The 16,456-nt window shown below is 31.7% G+C and overlaps 1 protein-coding gene across 1 annotated transcript in view; it reads right to left on the reverse strand.

The window, feature by feature from the left end:
• The window catches only part of LOC148277615 (multiple PDZ domain protein-like), a 434,817-nt gene that overhangs the window by 288,828 nt on the left and 129,533 nt on the right, over window positions 1-16,456 (reverse strand). The window contains exons 9-10 of the mRNA XM_088232645.1: window positions 4,400-4,570; window positions 2,245-2,397 (exon numbers count right to left, since the gene is read on the reverse strand). Of these exons, the coding sequence (XP_088088771.1) occupies window positions 2,245-2,397; window positions 4,400-4,570 (324 nt within the window). The remainder of the gene's footprint in view (window positions 1-2,244; window positions 2,398-4,399; window positions 4,571-16,456) is intronic.

A 16,456-nucleotide genomic window follows, 5' to 3' on the forward strand; every position in this document is an offset into this window, starting at 1 on the left:
TTTCTAAACACAAGCATATTGCTGTATTGGAGAGATAGAAATATTAAATGTAAAAATATCATAATTACTTAAATTAAAATTAAAAAGCACGTTGAGAGCATTTTTTTTTACGATTTATCGAAAACATTTTTTTTTTGAATTTATAGAAAACATTGAATCTTTTTCTTTCATCTATTAATTCTTAAATACCGTTCATTGATTTATCAGTAAGAGATTTTTCATAAAATGTATTTTTAACCTTGATTTTACTTGATAGCCTTGATGATGCTTTCGTGTTAAATATAATAGAATTTTAAATTTATTTCAACAGAGAGGGAAAAAGTTTTCGAGAAGAAATTTGGAAGTCTAGGCATTTACAGGGCTTATGACCTGTCATTGGCTGGTTTAAGTGGCCACTTTACACACTGTGTAACATTCACCATTCTGCCCATGTTTGAACATCCACATTTCCTCAACTCTTCCATCTGTTGACTTTTGTGAAGTGAAAGAGCTGAAACCTTTATCACGTGGGTGAGATTCATCCGGCTGAACCAAATCACCTACTAGGCAACGCCTGGAAACAATTTTCCAATTTTTATACTTCTTCTTTTACCAGGTAGTAATTCAACAATGTTTGATTATGTCCAAATGCTTGCAAACTGGCTGGATTTCCTCCCTAGGGAGTTGTTCATATTTAAATTTATTTCAACAGAGAGGGAAAAAGTTTTCGAGAAGAAATTTGGAAGTCTAGGCGTTTACAGGGCTTATGACCTGTCATTGGCTGGTTTAAGTGGCCACTTTACCCACTGTGTAACATTCACCATTCTGCCCATGTTTGAACATCCATATTTCCTCCACTTAAACCAGCCAATGACAGGTCATAAGCCCTGTAAATGCCTAGACTTCCAAATTTCTTCTCGAAAACTTTTTCCCTCTCTGTTGAAATAAATTTAAATATGAACAACTCCCTAGGGAGGAAATCCAGCCAGTTTGCAAGCATTTGGACATAATCAAACATTGTTGAATTACTACCTGGTAAAAGAAGAAGTATAAAAATTGGAAAATTGTTTCCAGGCGTTGCCTAGTAGGTGATTTGGTTCAGCCGGATGAATCTCACCCACGTGATAAAGGTTTCAGCTCTTTCACTTCACAAAAGTCAACAGATGGAAGAGTTGAGGAAATGTGGATGTTCAAACATGGGCAGAATGGTGAATGTTACACAGTGTGTAAAGTGGCCACTTAAACCAGCCAATGACAGGTCATAAGCCCTGTAAATGCCTAGACTTCCAAATTTCTTCTCGAAAACTTTTTCCCTCTCTGTTGAAATAAATTTAAATATGAACAACTCCCTAGGGAGGAAATCCAGCCAGTCTGCAAGCATTTGGACATAATCAAACATTGTTTAATAGAATTTTATTTAAATTATTAGATCAGATTATTAACCCTCAACATTTATTGCTGACATTTTGTCAGCATTTCATGTCTAAACAGAGATTCACTAAAATCCACCAACTGAGTTTTAAATTTGGTCAATGTATGACTCTCTACACGTGATTATCGCGTCTATACCAAGAAGAGTCCGCGCGATAGCAAGGAGGTTTTTGGTATTACCGGTAAACTGCAATAAAAACAATGCTGTTTTTGTTGAGCGACTTAAGTAGGCGCTACTCAGGGGCGCGGTTATTGTTCCTAAAAATGTTACCAGAACCGCGCATACAAATTCTACCCTCGAAGTAGCAGATCGTGACAAAGCCCACTATGAGAGTTTGAATTAAAAACTCAGTTGTTGTATTTTGCTTATATGCAATGCGAATCTGATGCAGGATGAAATATAAAAGTTGACAGTTGCCAGAAAACCGTAAATAAAAATAAACGGTTTAAAATACACAGTATAAGAAGAATTTAATAGTATTTTCCGAAACTTCTAGATGTAGGTTCTGGAGTGCAGATGAGGAAACACCTATACACATTATATGTGAATGTGATGCTTTACATCATAAAAGGAGCCTCATTCTCGGGGACCACTGGTTAAACCTGAGAATACTAAAGAGCTCGCCTCCTACCTAATAGCCTGATACTTTACAGATCTGGGCTTGGAGGGGAGCATTAGCAAAATGTAACTCTTGCCTTCCAGGCAATAGCCAGGCTCTTTGTTGACCTGGGTTTGGAGGGCGAGAACTATTCACGGGGACCCGTCACAATAGATCTTCACAGGAATAACCTCTAAGAATAAGAATAATAGTATAAGAAGAAGACTTTACTTACTCTTGCTGCAAACGCTGCTCTGTGCTGAGCAGTATCTATGAGGGTTCTTCTCTTAGGTCTGCGTGCACAGACCAAGCAAACGCTCGCGGGAAGTTGCTTCAGAGCCCTTACAACTTCCAAATGGTGAAGTCCCAGCAATTTTCGTCCATTAACCTGAAATTATACCATTTCAATTCGTATTTCTGTTCGCTGTAGCTTATTCGAAAAACTACCAAAAAATACATTAAGAGGATATGCGATACTAGACAAGCGGTATTTGAAGATTCTTTTTCTGTCACTCTCTGGCAAATCTCTCCGACGCTGTGCGACAAAGACAACTGCACGTGAGACTGAGTATGCTTAATTAAAATCGATAAAATTTTTCTCACCTTAAAAATTAACTATTTTTGTTTTTTTTTTTCGTTCAGAAAGAGTATCAGAATTAATTTGTTTGTGTCGGTAACTTTTGGGTATTTTAAGTTATCATATTTGTATACCATACCTCCGAAGACAGCAGATAAAACTGGGCCTTTTTAAAAGGAGTTCAGGATCAGGAGCTCATAAAACAATTCATAAAAAAAAACAAAAGAGACACGCCTCTGGTAAACATCATTTCTTTAGTGCGTTAAAAATAACTGTTCTAGTTTAAAATAATCCAGGAAAAAAATAGGGGAATACGTTTGAATGAAGAAAAGCGAGACCACGTTGCCTCTGAACGTATGAACTCAATTTTTCTGTAATGTTTTAAAAATACTCTTCAGCAATAAATAAATTAAAAATGATTTGTTTGAAAGTGGAGAAATGAAAACAATTTTCTAAGGGGATCGCATCACGAATGACAAAGTTTTTAGTTTACATTTCCGAAAGACGCGCTAATAGGATTGGACTAGAGAAACTACAGGGAGCACGCATCCTCGCCGAGAATACCACGAGATTTATTCGAGAATATCAGATCATATGAAAAGATAAAGAGTGCCACACAGGACAGTCTGGAGGAGCAGTGGAGATGTAGAGCTTTTCTGCAAACCAAAACATTGTGACAGAGAATTCAGAACTTGTGCACCAAAGTCTTCATAAAAAATAATTCTGAAATAAGCATATTACAACAGAGATGGAGAACATTTTAGAGAGGAAGCCTAGGCATTTACAGAGCTTATGACCTGTCATTGTCTGGTTTAAGTGGCCACATTACACATACTGTGTATAAACCATTCAGCCAATATTTAAACATACATATTTTCTCGACTTATTCGTCTTTTTATTAGAGTAAAGTTAAAGAGCTGAAAGCTTTTTCGACGTGGGTGAGATTCGTATGATTAAATTATTTCACCTACCATGCAACGCCAGATACATTTTTCAATTGCTGTACTTCTTCTTGGAAATGTTCCTCATTTTTGTTGTAATGTGTTACCCTTAATAATTCCCTATTGCATGAAATGCAGTCTTGTGAGTACCAACAATTGGACATACCCGAAATGTTGATGTTTTTTTAAAAAGTTAAAGTAAATTTTGATATTTTTTTCAGTATTCAGTGTTTTGCTATTTACAAAATCGCAGTCTCGAATGACGAAACCAGGCGAGAATGCAAATTTGGGACTGGTTAAGATTAAGGAAGGGTCCCTGAGGTGGTTTGGTTATATTCAATGGATGAAGAAAGAATGGTAAAACAGTTATATATGGCAAGACAAAAGGTAGCGTGGAACGAGAAAGACGTGGCATTATCTGATAAACCAAAATCTTAAGTCCGATCATCTCAAAACCAGATATAGATGAAGGGAATGTACGACAAAATATTTGTATGTGGAAGAAGCTTGGAATGTACGTCAGGATAGACGTGTGTGGCGGTTCATCTTCTCTGTAGTAGTTTTAGTAGAAGCAGAGTTAATTTAATTCTAAACAAGTTGAAACAATGCGCACAAAATTTTTGGTTTAAACCGTCAACGTCCCTTCTTCTTTCATAGCCTCCATCTCTCAATTGATGGATATGGACCTCATCCATACCCTAAAATCTTTTGTTATTTGCTTTTTGTAGCCATTTCTTCGGAACCGCGGTTTTATCGTTGGCCATCTCTATTAAGGTCTTCCAACGCCTCTTTAAATCTCCCAAGGTCTCCATTTCATTATCCGATGCCAAGTTTTATCCAGTTATTCAATTATGACACCAAACCAGCTGTACCTCGAGCAGTTCATCTCCAGCTCTGAGTTGGCCACTCCTTCCGACCGGGCCATCCTGCAGCAGCGACCTGATGTAGTGATGGGGGCGGACCTCTCTACCCCCTCGCACCTCCACAGTACCCTCGAGAGATATCCCGAGTCCGCCTCCCGGTTCCTTCATCATCATACCGACCTGTAAAAGAAAGATATAATTAGGTCATTAGCCACTTTGAGATCAAGGGTATACGTACCTATTACATTTATGTTTTTTATTTATTTAAACAATTGTATTAAGCATTACTTTACGGGTTATTTAACCTATTACGTAATGTAGACCGTGTAGAATAACACGACGAATAAAACGTTATTTATTTATTTAATGTATTATATACAACTAGTGTCTTCGAAAGACGTTGTTCTGTCCAAACGTTGGCTTGCCTGCCATCACATTGGAAAAATACTTTTATTTGATAAGTAGGTACTTAAATTCTTGTTTATGATTGAATTCTAAAATTAAAAATTATTGATATTGAAATACTGAATTTAAGTAGGTACCTAGAAACTAATTTATGGTTGAATTCCAAAATTTATGACAAATGTGGAAAACGATGTTTGTAAAAAAATAAAATCAAATCATTTTTAAAGAATAAAAGATAAAAATAATGAAAATATTTTTTAAATTTAAATAATTCTTTTAGTACAAACATAATTCAAAAAGATAAATTATATCCATCGGAATTAATTAATGTTTGAAACGGTCAAATCACTATAGGTTAATAAAACATAAGAAAGTAATACAATTTTGCTATTTTAAAAATGCCGTTTTTTTCAAAATCGCTCCACTAAAAATATAATAACTAAATAATAAAAAAATATACGCAAAAGTTTATTTTAAGCCGAATATAATTACATTTCGACCGGATTACGCCTCCTTAAATTAAGACTAAACCCGGGTACTTTAATTACTCTGATAAAGATGAAGTATTTAGGTAAATTTTGTTCTTTTGATTTGAAGGAAATAGATTAAACAGGAAAGTTTTTAAAAAAGAAATACAACCATTTTTAACCACGCTATTTCGTCATGTTTATCCGAAAAATTTCGGTGAACTTTTTCTATACTGTCCCATAAACATCCGCGCTCTGCGGTGCTATGTAGTCATTACACATGCAAACAATGAGAGATTTAAAATCGAAAGAAAACGTAATAAACATAGCAATAGGGTATTATCACTCGGGAGGAATATCAGATTTAACCAACTTTACAAATAAAAGATTAATTAAAGATTCTCCTAGTGTTTACATAAACCCTTATAATAATGATTTTCATTCATTATTTTCGTTTCAAAAATAAGGTCTTTCGAAAACGATCGTTTTTCAAGTTGGTATTAGATTTTGTAACAGAAGTTCATGAGTAATGCATTTATTTTAATGTTGGTAATGCCACAGCCTACATATAAAAATAAAAGGAGAGTTTTCTATGCATATAATCTTAAGCCCCCCCTTGAGTGGGTACTCCACACTCCAGTTCCAGGCACTGACAGATGAAAGTGAAAACGGATTACATCTTACATCTCGAATTTCTTTTATTATTTGGTTTTCAACCTCTTCTAAATATTAATTTATTATGAGAATGATACATTGAATTATCAATTTAGCATGAAAATTATAAATCACAATTCGTAGCGTTTGATAAGTGACAGGACGCTGAAAAAAACAGATGACAAGTAGAAAAAGGAATCTTTCTACAATACTCTATAAAATCCATAGATATTGATGAAAACAATCCTATGACGTCACAAAACATCCAAAGACGTCATATTTGATGACGTCACGAATTTTTTCTTTTTGGCACCATTCAAATCACTAAAATTTAATCTTTTATATCTCTCTTATTTCTCAACAGATTTTAATAAGAATAGTACCTTTCGGCTTGTGATTTTTTAGATTAATTTATTAGCTAATAAAAAAATCCATGATAATTGCCCATTGCGTCAATTATTAATAATTGAAATCAAAAGTGATAATATTTTTTATCTAATTGATAAACACAAAAAAAAACATTAGCTCATGCTCGCAGCGCGGGCGACGAACCGCCCCGACTTTTCTCAGAGGCGCGACGTCTGAGGGTAGTATTACAAACTTTGCTGGTTTTGCGTGTGACGCGTGAAATTGTCTTTATCGCTCCTGAATATACCTGTATTATCGAGAGTGAGACGTAAAGAGTGAATGAGACAATTTAATATTAGGATTAGTAGATAAGTAATATGCGTCACATTGCTAAATTTTATATTGTATTGGTTATTTATCTACGATTTTTATTTTATAAAAAAAATATTTTAACCGATACCTCAAAGTATAATGAAAGAATACCGAAAATCTAAACCGATAATTTATTATATTTATGGAGATATTATAGTTATTAGACGCAATGTAGACGGGAGTAGCTATCATCTCTATCAAACTTACATGTTATTCTTTTTTATATATTATGTAGGTGCATTTAATTTGTATTTGTATGTTCGTTTTGAATCAACGTTTGCGTATTGTCAAACCTTGTTTTATTGTTGACATTACATCGTATTTACTGCATTTTGTGGTTACCTACCGTACTCGTATTGTATGGGACTCGTCGCACATTATTCATTCAGTGTGTATCAGTTCAATTTTAAAATAAAATGCTTATTTTTCAGAATATGGTTTTGAAATCTAACACACTTTTAAAAAATATAATTTATAACATTTCTTGATTTAAGTTTTAACAAAAAGGTTTCAAACTTTTTATCAAGCTCTTTCTTGTACCATTTTTAATATATTTACAAGTTTTAAACAATTATTTTTTTACTTACGCACCCACACACACGCTCCCTCTCCCTCATCCATTTACGCATACACACAATAACATACACATGAATGCAAACGTCACACACATACAATTACGTTGACTCTTTTCTTATATATTATGTGTCATTAGATTAACAGTGGATCTTTTTGATTGGCTTAAGTATTGTTAATATTTTTCTACTAGTTTTGTTTATGTAATAGCTGAAAAAATCCCAAATAAAATAAAATAAATAAAAAAATCTCCATAAAGGGAGATTTTTTATTTATTTTTTATTTCAAAATACAAAAATGTACAAAACATAATTGCATTCCCACGAGTTAGCAAACTCATTCTGGATAGATACAATAAAAGATTATCGGATAAAAATACATTTAGTTGAACATGATTAAAACAAAAATTGTCGAATCTCGGAAACCTTTTTAAAAACAAATTATAATTATATTATTTTTGCCTAACACAAGAGCCCGACTCTTTTTTGGCAAGTTCAACCTTAAGTGTTTTATTTTTTTACTTAAGCTAATAAAGGTTTTTATTAAAAAAAATATTTAAAATTCACTTACAAAGGTCAAGGGTTATCGAGAAGTAATTTGAGGAAATGATTTTTTAGGGTAATAAAATTATTCCTTTAATATTTCTTTTAACAAAAGTGTTTTGATTCAACGTGATGTTTTTTTCTTTTCTTCAGTTAGCAAAATTAAGCATTCGACAGCTGATACGAGCATAAACTACCTATTTAACGAAGGTGTTTGAATAACACTTTGAGCAAGTTTATTTTTATTTTAAGAGGGTCACTTAAACATTGGCGGCAACGAGCTGAGATAGCCGCAATAAGCCCTGAACCCTTCTTTACTGTGGGTTTCCCAAATATGGTCTTCATAAGCATAAGTTTTAGGCTCGGAAGCAGAGCATAATACTCTGGCAAAAAGTACCCGGTCAGCACTACGCGAAGGAACTAATACCTTGGTACTCGAAAGGTTTGCTTTCCACCTAATGAAACTTAGCCGAAATAAAGTAAAGGTTTCACTAGAACCCTTACGGGGTAATACAGATTGAATAAACACCTTGCTAGAACGAACCTTTCTAAACGCCAAGATGTAATAAAGAACTCACATGAGAGGTAGTATTATACATGGTCAATATAGTGCAGGCAATTGGTAAAATAAACCAAAGTAGGGAACAAAATGCCGAACGCTCCTCTAGTGGAACGGAAGGCCTGTTGACTACTGCCAAGTCATTGCCCGGTGCTTTTTTGGGGCTCATATTCCGTAGTATATTAACTATTTCTTGTTTGGTAAATAGTGGGTCGTCTGGTTCAATAGATGAAAGTTGAGCTTCGTTTCTTATTTTAGAGTGCAGCACTAATTCTGAGGTGGCGTCATCGTCTGGAAAAAAGTGTTCCAAAAGACCCTGCACAGAGTCTTCAGCAGTTTTGAAAACTGTGTCTCCATTTTTAAGAGACATTGGAGGATTCTTGTTGTCATTCTTTGCTAGGACCCTGTATATGGCAGACCAAGCTGTTTCCTTGTTTTGTATTGAGCAATATTTTTTCCACGATTCTATCTTGGCATCAGCAATAGCTTTCTTATAATTTTCTTTTGCTTTTAAATATGCGGGAAGCGTAATGGTTTCGCGTCTAGTTATTCCAGAATTCCGTAGTTTGTGCTTAGCTTTTATCACATTCTTTTTCAGTGCAGTTAGTTCATTAGACCACCAGGGGCAGGGTTCTCTATATTTTGTACTGTTTTTTAGTATCATTGTTGAATTGCATCCCTCGGTTAGTGCTTGATTAAGATTGTTTATTTGATTTTCTAAATCTCGAGAGTTAGATGCACTACTGAAACTTGTTTTTGAGACTTTTCTGTCAGATAGTTCTTTTTGTACTATTTGTTTAAACAAATTCCAGTCCACATTTTTAGTTGGATATTTGAAGATTTTAGACTGTTTGTGAGGTATTTTAGTGCTGGTATTTATTGTGAAAGTAATAGGATTGTGATCGCTAAGAGAATTCAATTTATCAGCAACTTCCCAATTTGTAACACTTTTTAAGGAAATCAATACTATTACTCGATGCGAAAAAGAAAAAAAGAAGAAAAAGGAAAGGAGGAGAGATTAAGGAGGCGAAGGGAGATGTTTCTTCCGACGTGATTTAAAATGAGATACTGAAGTAACATAATTGAAGGTGGATGGGTGATAATTCCACAGTCGAGCGACATAGACACTTTTTGAGTTAGAGAAGAAAGAGAAATTGTAGATGGGTATTATAAGAGTGCCTGGAGAATTAGAACTAAGAGGTAAACCATGAACTGATAAGCGTTGAAATTTTACACGCAGGTATATAGGAGGGTTAGGACTATGAAGTACATTGAACAGAAGTGAGAGGTGTGATGGAAAGATAAAGACGTCATACCTTTACCTTGACGGTATAGCTGAAGATAATGTACCTGGATACCGCACCCGTCGCACGAATTGATCTCTTTTCCATATACCAACAGTTCGCAACAATTATGCACAGAACTCTCCTCTGATTCGCTTGGCGCGTAATTATAATGTATTTTTCAATGGCATAAATATATTTTACTGCAGTAAATCCACTTTTAAAATAAGGATTAAAAATTTATTATTGGAAAAAAAATTGTTTTAGAAAAATCTTTTTACATTATAAATTTAAGAAGTTTCTATTCACTCGTTTAAAACACACACTCACCCTGTCCATTAATCCAACCTCACACCCATATACACTCACACACATATTCACATACCTACCAAAACCACACTCTACTCACTTACCCACGCATCCTCACACACAAAAACTCGCACACTTGCACTTCTACATGTTGTATTAATATCTTACTGAACTAGATTTTTATAATTGTATTTATGTGGAAAACTGATTTGGCTTTATTTTATGTTTTTTAATAATGTACTCGTATTAAATTTTGTTGTTTTAATAATTTAATTTTTTTTTGTATTGCTGTTGTTTTTCTGTATAAACAAAATTAAATGAGAAAATATTCTCTCTAGCGATTACGAAGATACACTACCAACCCCCCATCTTCAAGTTTAAGGTAGGTACATCAATATGAAACAAAGGGAAGCGTACGTCACGGTGCACATATCTACGCACTAAAATGACATAGCTTTAGTATGACGTCATATTTGAAGATAAAATTCTCCCAACCGACTACAGAGATACAATACCGATCCACCCACTATCAAGTTTTGATGTAAGTACATCGGCTTGTACTGACGGGTCTAGAAACCCTCGATTCGTTTATCTACGCATTAAAAGTGACAAAAATTTAGCTCCACCGAGTAATTTTTCCTTTAATTACGATTTGATTAAATTTTTTATCGTTCTGAGGTTGACTCTTTTTTTCTTAAAAACTTATTAAAAATATGCATGGAAGATGGGATTGGAAAGAGGAGACTATTCATATTCTGATATGGAGAGGTTTTTAAGCATATCAAGTCTTGAAAAACGCAGATGCATTGCAGATATAATCTGCATGTATAAAATTATGAACTGTCTCATTGATGCCCCTGAAATTTTGCAAAAGATTCTTTTTAACGTTCCTACCCGTAGACTAAGAAATAATGAAATGCTTTTCCTCGGTCACTACAGGACCAATTATGGTGCACAGTCGCCTTTGCCCAGAATGATCAGGCGGGTGAACGATCATCAAGATCTTGATTATTATGGTGTAAGGATGTCTTTCTTTACAAATCAGCTAAAGAATCTGTATAGTTAGCCTATGCTTTTTACTTAATCTAAAAAATCTATCATCTGTCTTTGCTGCTTATTTCTGTTCCTTATATTTTTTTATTCCTTTGTAAAAATTTCTTTTAATTGTAATGTTTATAATGGACTTTGTCCGTAAATAAATAAATAAATAAATAAATAAATATGAGAGAAAAATAAGTAAATTTTGAAATCGAATTAAATTCCGACATAACTGCCTGATTAGAAAACGAGCGCCTAGATGCAATAAAAATGTCCCTTGATTCTGCCCTATAGACATATATAGGAGTATCTAGGCGTTCAAAAGTTACCACTATGAAAAATAAATTTATTTATTATATCTGTTTTACTCTCTTTTTGAGAACACGTATCGATAGTCGGCCTTGTAATTGCACAGTACATATAGTTTTGGCAATGGTCAAAAGTCATATGAATATCACGTTCAAGCGGGCATTTTTTGCTTGAACTGGGATTTATTAGAGTTTATAATCACTTTGAAGTGGGCACTTTCTATCACAGAAGCCTATTTAAAATATAAATGAGAACTATTTTAAATATTAATGAAGTAAGGAACGTGGACTAATTTTTGCAGTCATTCGTTGGTTTGTTTCGATCATATGATGTCGATATGGCAAGTAGGTAGAACTTACCGAGGTAGACACAGATAGTACAGAAGGTAAGTATACCCTCTCGATATATACAGATGAAGATAACGTTCATAATTGAAGCCCTGAAGCTCGAAAGATAAAGTTATATGACGATATAAATTTCAAATTTTAAAGATTACTTGCTTTACTTGTTATTCCTTCTTTATTTTTTCTTTTTTCTCTGCTGCCATTGGCATGTTTTTATACTTTTAAACTACTTTTAATTACTTATATTATATATGTTAATAAAATCAATATATTGCTGCTCTTACTATAATGTGTCATTAATTTTGAAGATGTTTTTTAAATTGACCTAAATTTAAATTTACTGTCTTATATTTCACTTAAAGATTCTTCTCATCGTTTCTTTAAATCCCTTAAAATAAATATGTGTTTATGTTTTTCTTTTTTTATAAAAAATGTTATTACTATTTTATTTTATTTTTACATCTGAGCATGTTTTTCATTCTTTATTTGCATTTTTAATTTTTAATTACTCTTACAAATTTTCTTCATTTTTAATATTATTTACATTTGTAAATACTCACTACAAACTACAAACCTTAAAATATATTTTTTCACTTAAATTTTAATTTTTAAACAACTTTCATTTATGTTTTCTTTTTCCTTCTCTTTTTTATACTTTCATAATTAACCTTACATATAATTACTTTTTAATATGGAAATTAAGTCTAATTGTGTAAAATATTAAACTTTGTAACTGTACTGTATGTTTCCTGAATAAAAGAAAATAAATTAAAAATAAAATAAATAAAGGCATGTAGGTTAAACATTATGTAGCACAAAAGAGGCTAGAGTAACTAAGTATATGCTATTCATTTGCATCGGATTAATTTATCTACCATAGATAGTTCATAACGAGGAAGGCGAAGCTATATTTGCATTTCGTAAACAGAGAATCCATGTTCTAATTTGCATCACGAACGAGCATTGCAAAGCCAGCTAGCCGGAAAACTGTGGAAATACTCATTTTTAAAAATGACTTTACGTAAAACATGTTTTAATAATTGCTAAGTTATGATGCAAAACTGATTTTTTGAGATCATAAACAGAATGAAACCTTACATAAATTTTATATCTGAAGCACAAACTTTGTGGTTCTTCAATATAATTAAATAAATAAAAACAACTTTGTTTTCACCATTTATTTTTTAACAATATTTTAGTTTGTCTAAATTTTTGTAGACAAGGACTGGATTCAACTCCCTGGGGAGCTGTTAATATAAACATATTATTACAACAGAGATAAAGAACATTTTAAAGAATGTTATATAGAAGCAGGCATCTACGGGACTTATGACCTATCATTGGCTCGTTAAAGTGGTCACTTTACACACTGTATAACATTCACCTTTCCAACTATATTTGAACATCTATATTCCTTGCATTTTTACTAGTCAAGCATTATGCTAATACGATGTTAAAAAGTATAATATATAAAGTATAATAATTTTAATTTCGTAATTTTTGCAAATGGTCATTTTTACTTGTATAACTACGATATATTTTTATTTATATTCTACTTCCACAATAAATAAAGCTTAACAATGGAGGCAGATTCTTTTTATAAATGAAATTTTGTAGGGTTCTACTCTTTATCGGAAACCAGAAATTAGTAAGAACCGCTTTCCGCAACCACACTGGCAAAGTTTAGGTTTGACAGTTTGAAATTGGTTAATTTAATTTGAGTATTTATTTTTAGTGGTTAAACTACGGCAATTCGATTAATTTACAAAGAGGAAACAAAATATTATAGTCAGTTAGTGAATTCCCTTATCAAACATTTAAAGAACTGCTTAAAAAAACGAAATAAGTAAACGCAACTGAATTTTTAAATTAGAATCTTTAAAATTTATTAGTTAATTGGCCACTGAAAAAATAGCATCAGAGATGGACACAATACGAGAATATCAGAACATACAACATTATAAAAGCAAACAAGGACAGTCGAGACTAATAAACCAGTAGCTCAATCACAAATAACTATCGACGTGCTAATAAGCGACGTGATTACAACTTCTCACCATGGTTGTTTATCGTATTCGCGATCACAATGGAACATCCATGAACACCATATATTATATATATAACTAATATAAATACTAATACGTAAGTATATTTTATTTTTATTATTTAATGTTATTCAAAATTAATTTCTTAGTTTTTTTTAACTGTTTCAAAGTATTTCTAATACCAAATGATCATTTTTTTATAATTGGTAATATTTTTATTTTTTTTATAGTTTTTCTTTTTTAGATTTGTTAATTCATAAAATTGTTTTAAATGCTCTGTATAACTTATAATTATGCTTACATGTATGTATATTTAATTGTATTTGTAACTTATATGTAAAAGGCATTGTGTGCCATTTATTTCAGTAAAGTAAAATAAAATAAAATAAACTTATTAAATGTAAAACTATTTATGTTTCACGACACATAATCCTGCTTCGCAATCACATATTTGAATTTCACCGGTGTAAATATGGAAAATATTTTAATACTGCTATTTTTATTTATTTATTTGTTATCATGCTATTTATTGCATTAAGCCGGCGGTTGGCAAGTTAAATGTCAAGAAAAGCCGTCGCCATAATAATTGTAATATAATTTTCACTTGTTTGTATTAGATACTCCTTACTATTTTGCAAATGAATTACATTGTATTATTTTTTCAAGAAAATGCCAATTTTTCGCCAATGAACGGTTTATATTTACAAAAAACAAACCAACACGAACATTGATTTGGAGATTACACGCGCGTTGACGTCATTATTGTTCATTGTGATCGCTTAAATACTTGGCATGTTTTTTAGCACGTCGATAGTTATTTGTGATTGAGCTACGGGGACTAAATTAAAACTTAAATTACTTGACCGAATAATGTAAAGGCTTCGTCAAAACTTTTGGCTAATATGCTAAAAATATTTTAAAGAGTATGCATTCAAGAACAAAATTTCTTCCAAGTCACACGCTTTAGTATCAATCCAACATTAAAACATTTTACAAATCATATATATTTATTGTTTTATTTTTAACCTTTGCTTTTCTTTCTTTCTTATTTTATTAACGCGTTTAAGATCTAAATATAACTAGGTACTTTTAAATAGAAAATAATAAATGTTTCGTAGGTATAAATTAAAATTTATGATTTATTTTGTTTTGGTGGACTTATGAGCACCGACTTTTTTTATTATGATTTTCTAAAGTAATATTTACATATATTTAATAATGTGTTTATTTTTTAATTCATAACATTTTTCTTTAAATTTTATAAAATTATTTCAAACCATTTTATCTGATTTTAATGAGTATTTTCTTTTTTCTTAATACTACTTGTATCTGTTATTTTTCAAAGCATCGAAAACAAAATTTCGTTATTTTATATGTGTACAATATTATGTCAGTACTCTTTTATTTGAATCTTAATTATAACTAATGTCTGAGCACACGATAATAAACTATTATTTAATAGTTCACCGGGACAAACATGTTTTAATGCTGGATTATTTTTTTGTAATGTATTAATGTTGTAATAACGTGTGTATTTTATTAAACTAAGACTCTGTATAATAAGTCCACTTTATAAAAATTAGCCCCTCACAGAAACGAACATGAGATTAGTTAACGATAGTTTTAAAATTTTAAAAGTAATTATGAAATTAAATGGAGTAGCGTGAAAATGGTGGCCTAACGCAGGTAAATATTGTTCTTTATTACAAACAAGGTGCAATTTGAAACGAATACAAACAGCTGTGACAAATTTAAACATTAAAAAATCATTGTTATTGTAAGTTTTAATAAAATAATGTCAATGAGAAAAGAAAAGTACCTTTTTTATGTTAAAACTTGTTTTAAAATCAACAACTTAAGCTGAATTCAAGCAAGGACGCGATAGTAACATTGTTTTAAAAACAAAGGATTTTCAAACACTCACAAAGCTTGGTTTAGCTTAAAAGTTTACTCAAAGTAAACTAAGTCCTCTTAACTCAAACAAGGGCACAAATCTTCAGTTAATTTGGATCAAAACTCATATCACCAGAACTTCAAATAAACGGCGAACTTCCATTCACTTTGCTACTGTGCCACATAGTGGTAAAGTCGAGTTAGTCTAATGTTTCGCAATGCTGTACTCAGCTACTACTTTTCGCTACTAAACTTGTTACATGTGTTTAATTAAAAGAACCATCTGCAATTATTGAGGACCTTGCATGAAAATGGGGGCAGATCCGGTTTCCAGAAAGTTTGGGAAATTATAAAAAAAACTATGTAAAATTGTTATTTAAACATATACCTACCTATTTTCACACATTGTAGTATGGTTTTTAGAGTTATAAAAGCTTATATTATTGAGTTTTCCTACCGACATTTCTTGGTGGAACTGCATTTTAATTATAATAATAAAAATACTTTATAGTTTTATTCCACTTTTATTTATAATTATTTTATAAATTTTTTACCAGTGACCGGGTTTTGTCGTGACCGACATCAGTCTGACAATGTCGGTCACGACGAAACCCGGTCACTGGTAAAAAAAAATATATATATAAAATAATTATAAATAAAAGTGGAATAAAACTATAAAGTATTTTTATTATTATAAGCTTATATTATTGTTATCAAAATTTTTTTTTACTTTGAGGTATGATATTTTACACTTATGTGCTTATAAATTTGTATAAACCTGTTTAATTTTCTTTTCTGTCTCTTTTATACAATATTTTATAAGATAAATAGCAACAGGAGTAATTAAAAGTAATAAAATAAATAAAACAACTTTGCTTTTAACCAGTAATCATCAGTGTTGCCTAAAAAAATAAGTGATACCAAG

Source organism: Micrasema longulum, unplaced genomic scaffold (genome assembly GCF_059751315.1).
Source record: "Micrasema longulum isolate JH-2025_06_02 unplaced genomic scaffold, ASM5975131v1 h1tg001006l, whole genome shotgun sequence".
Lineage (NCBI taxonomy): Eukaryota > Metazoa > Arthropoda > Insecta > Trichoptera > Brachycentridae > Micrasema > Micrasema longulum.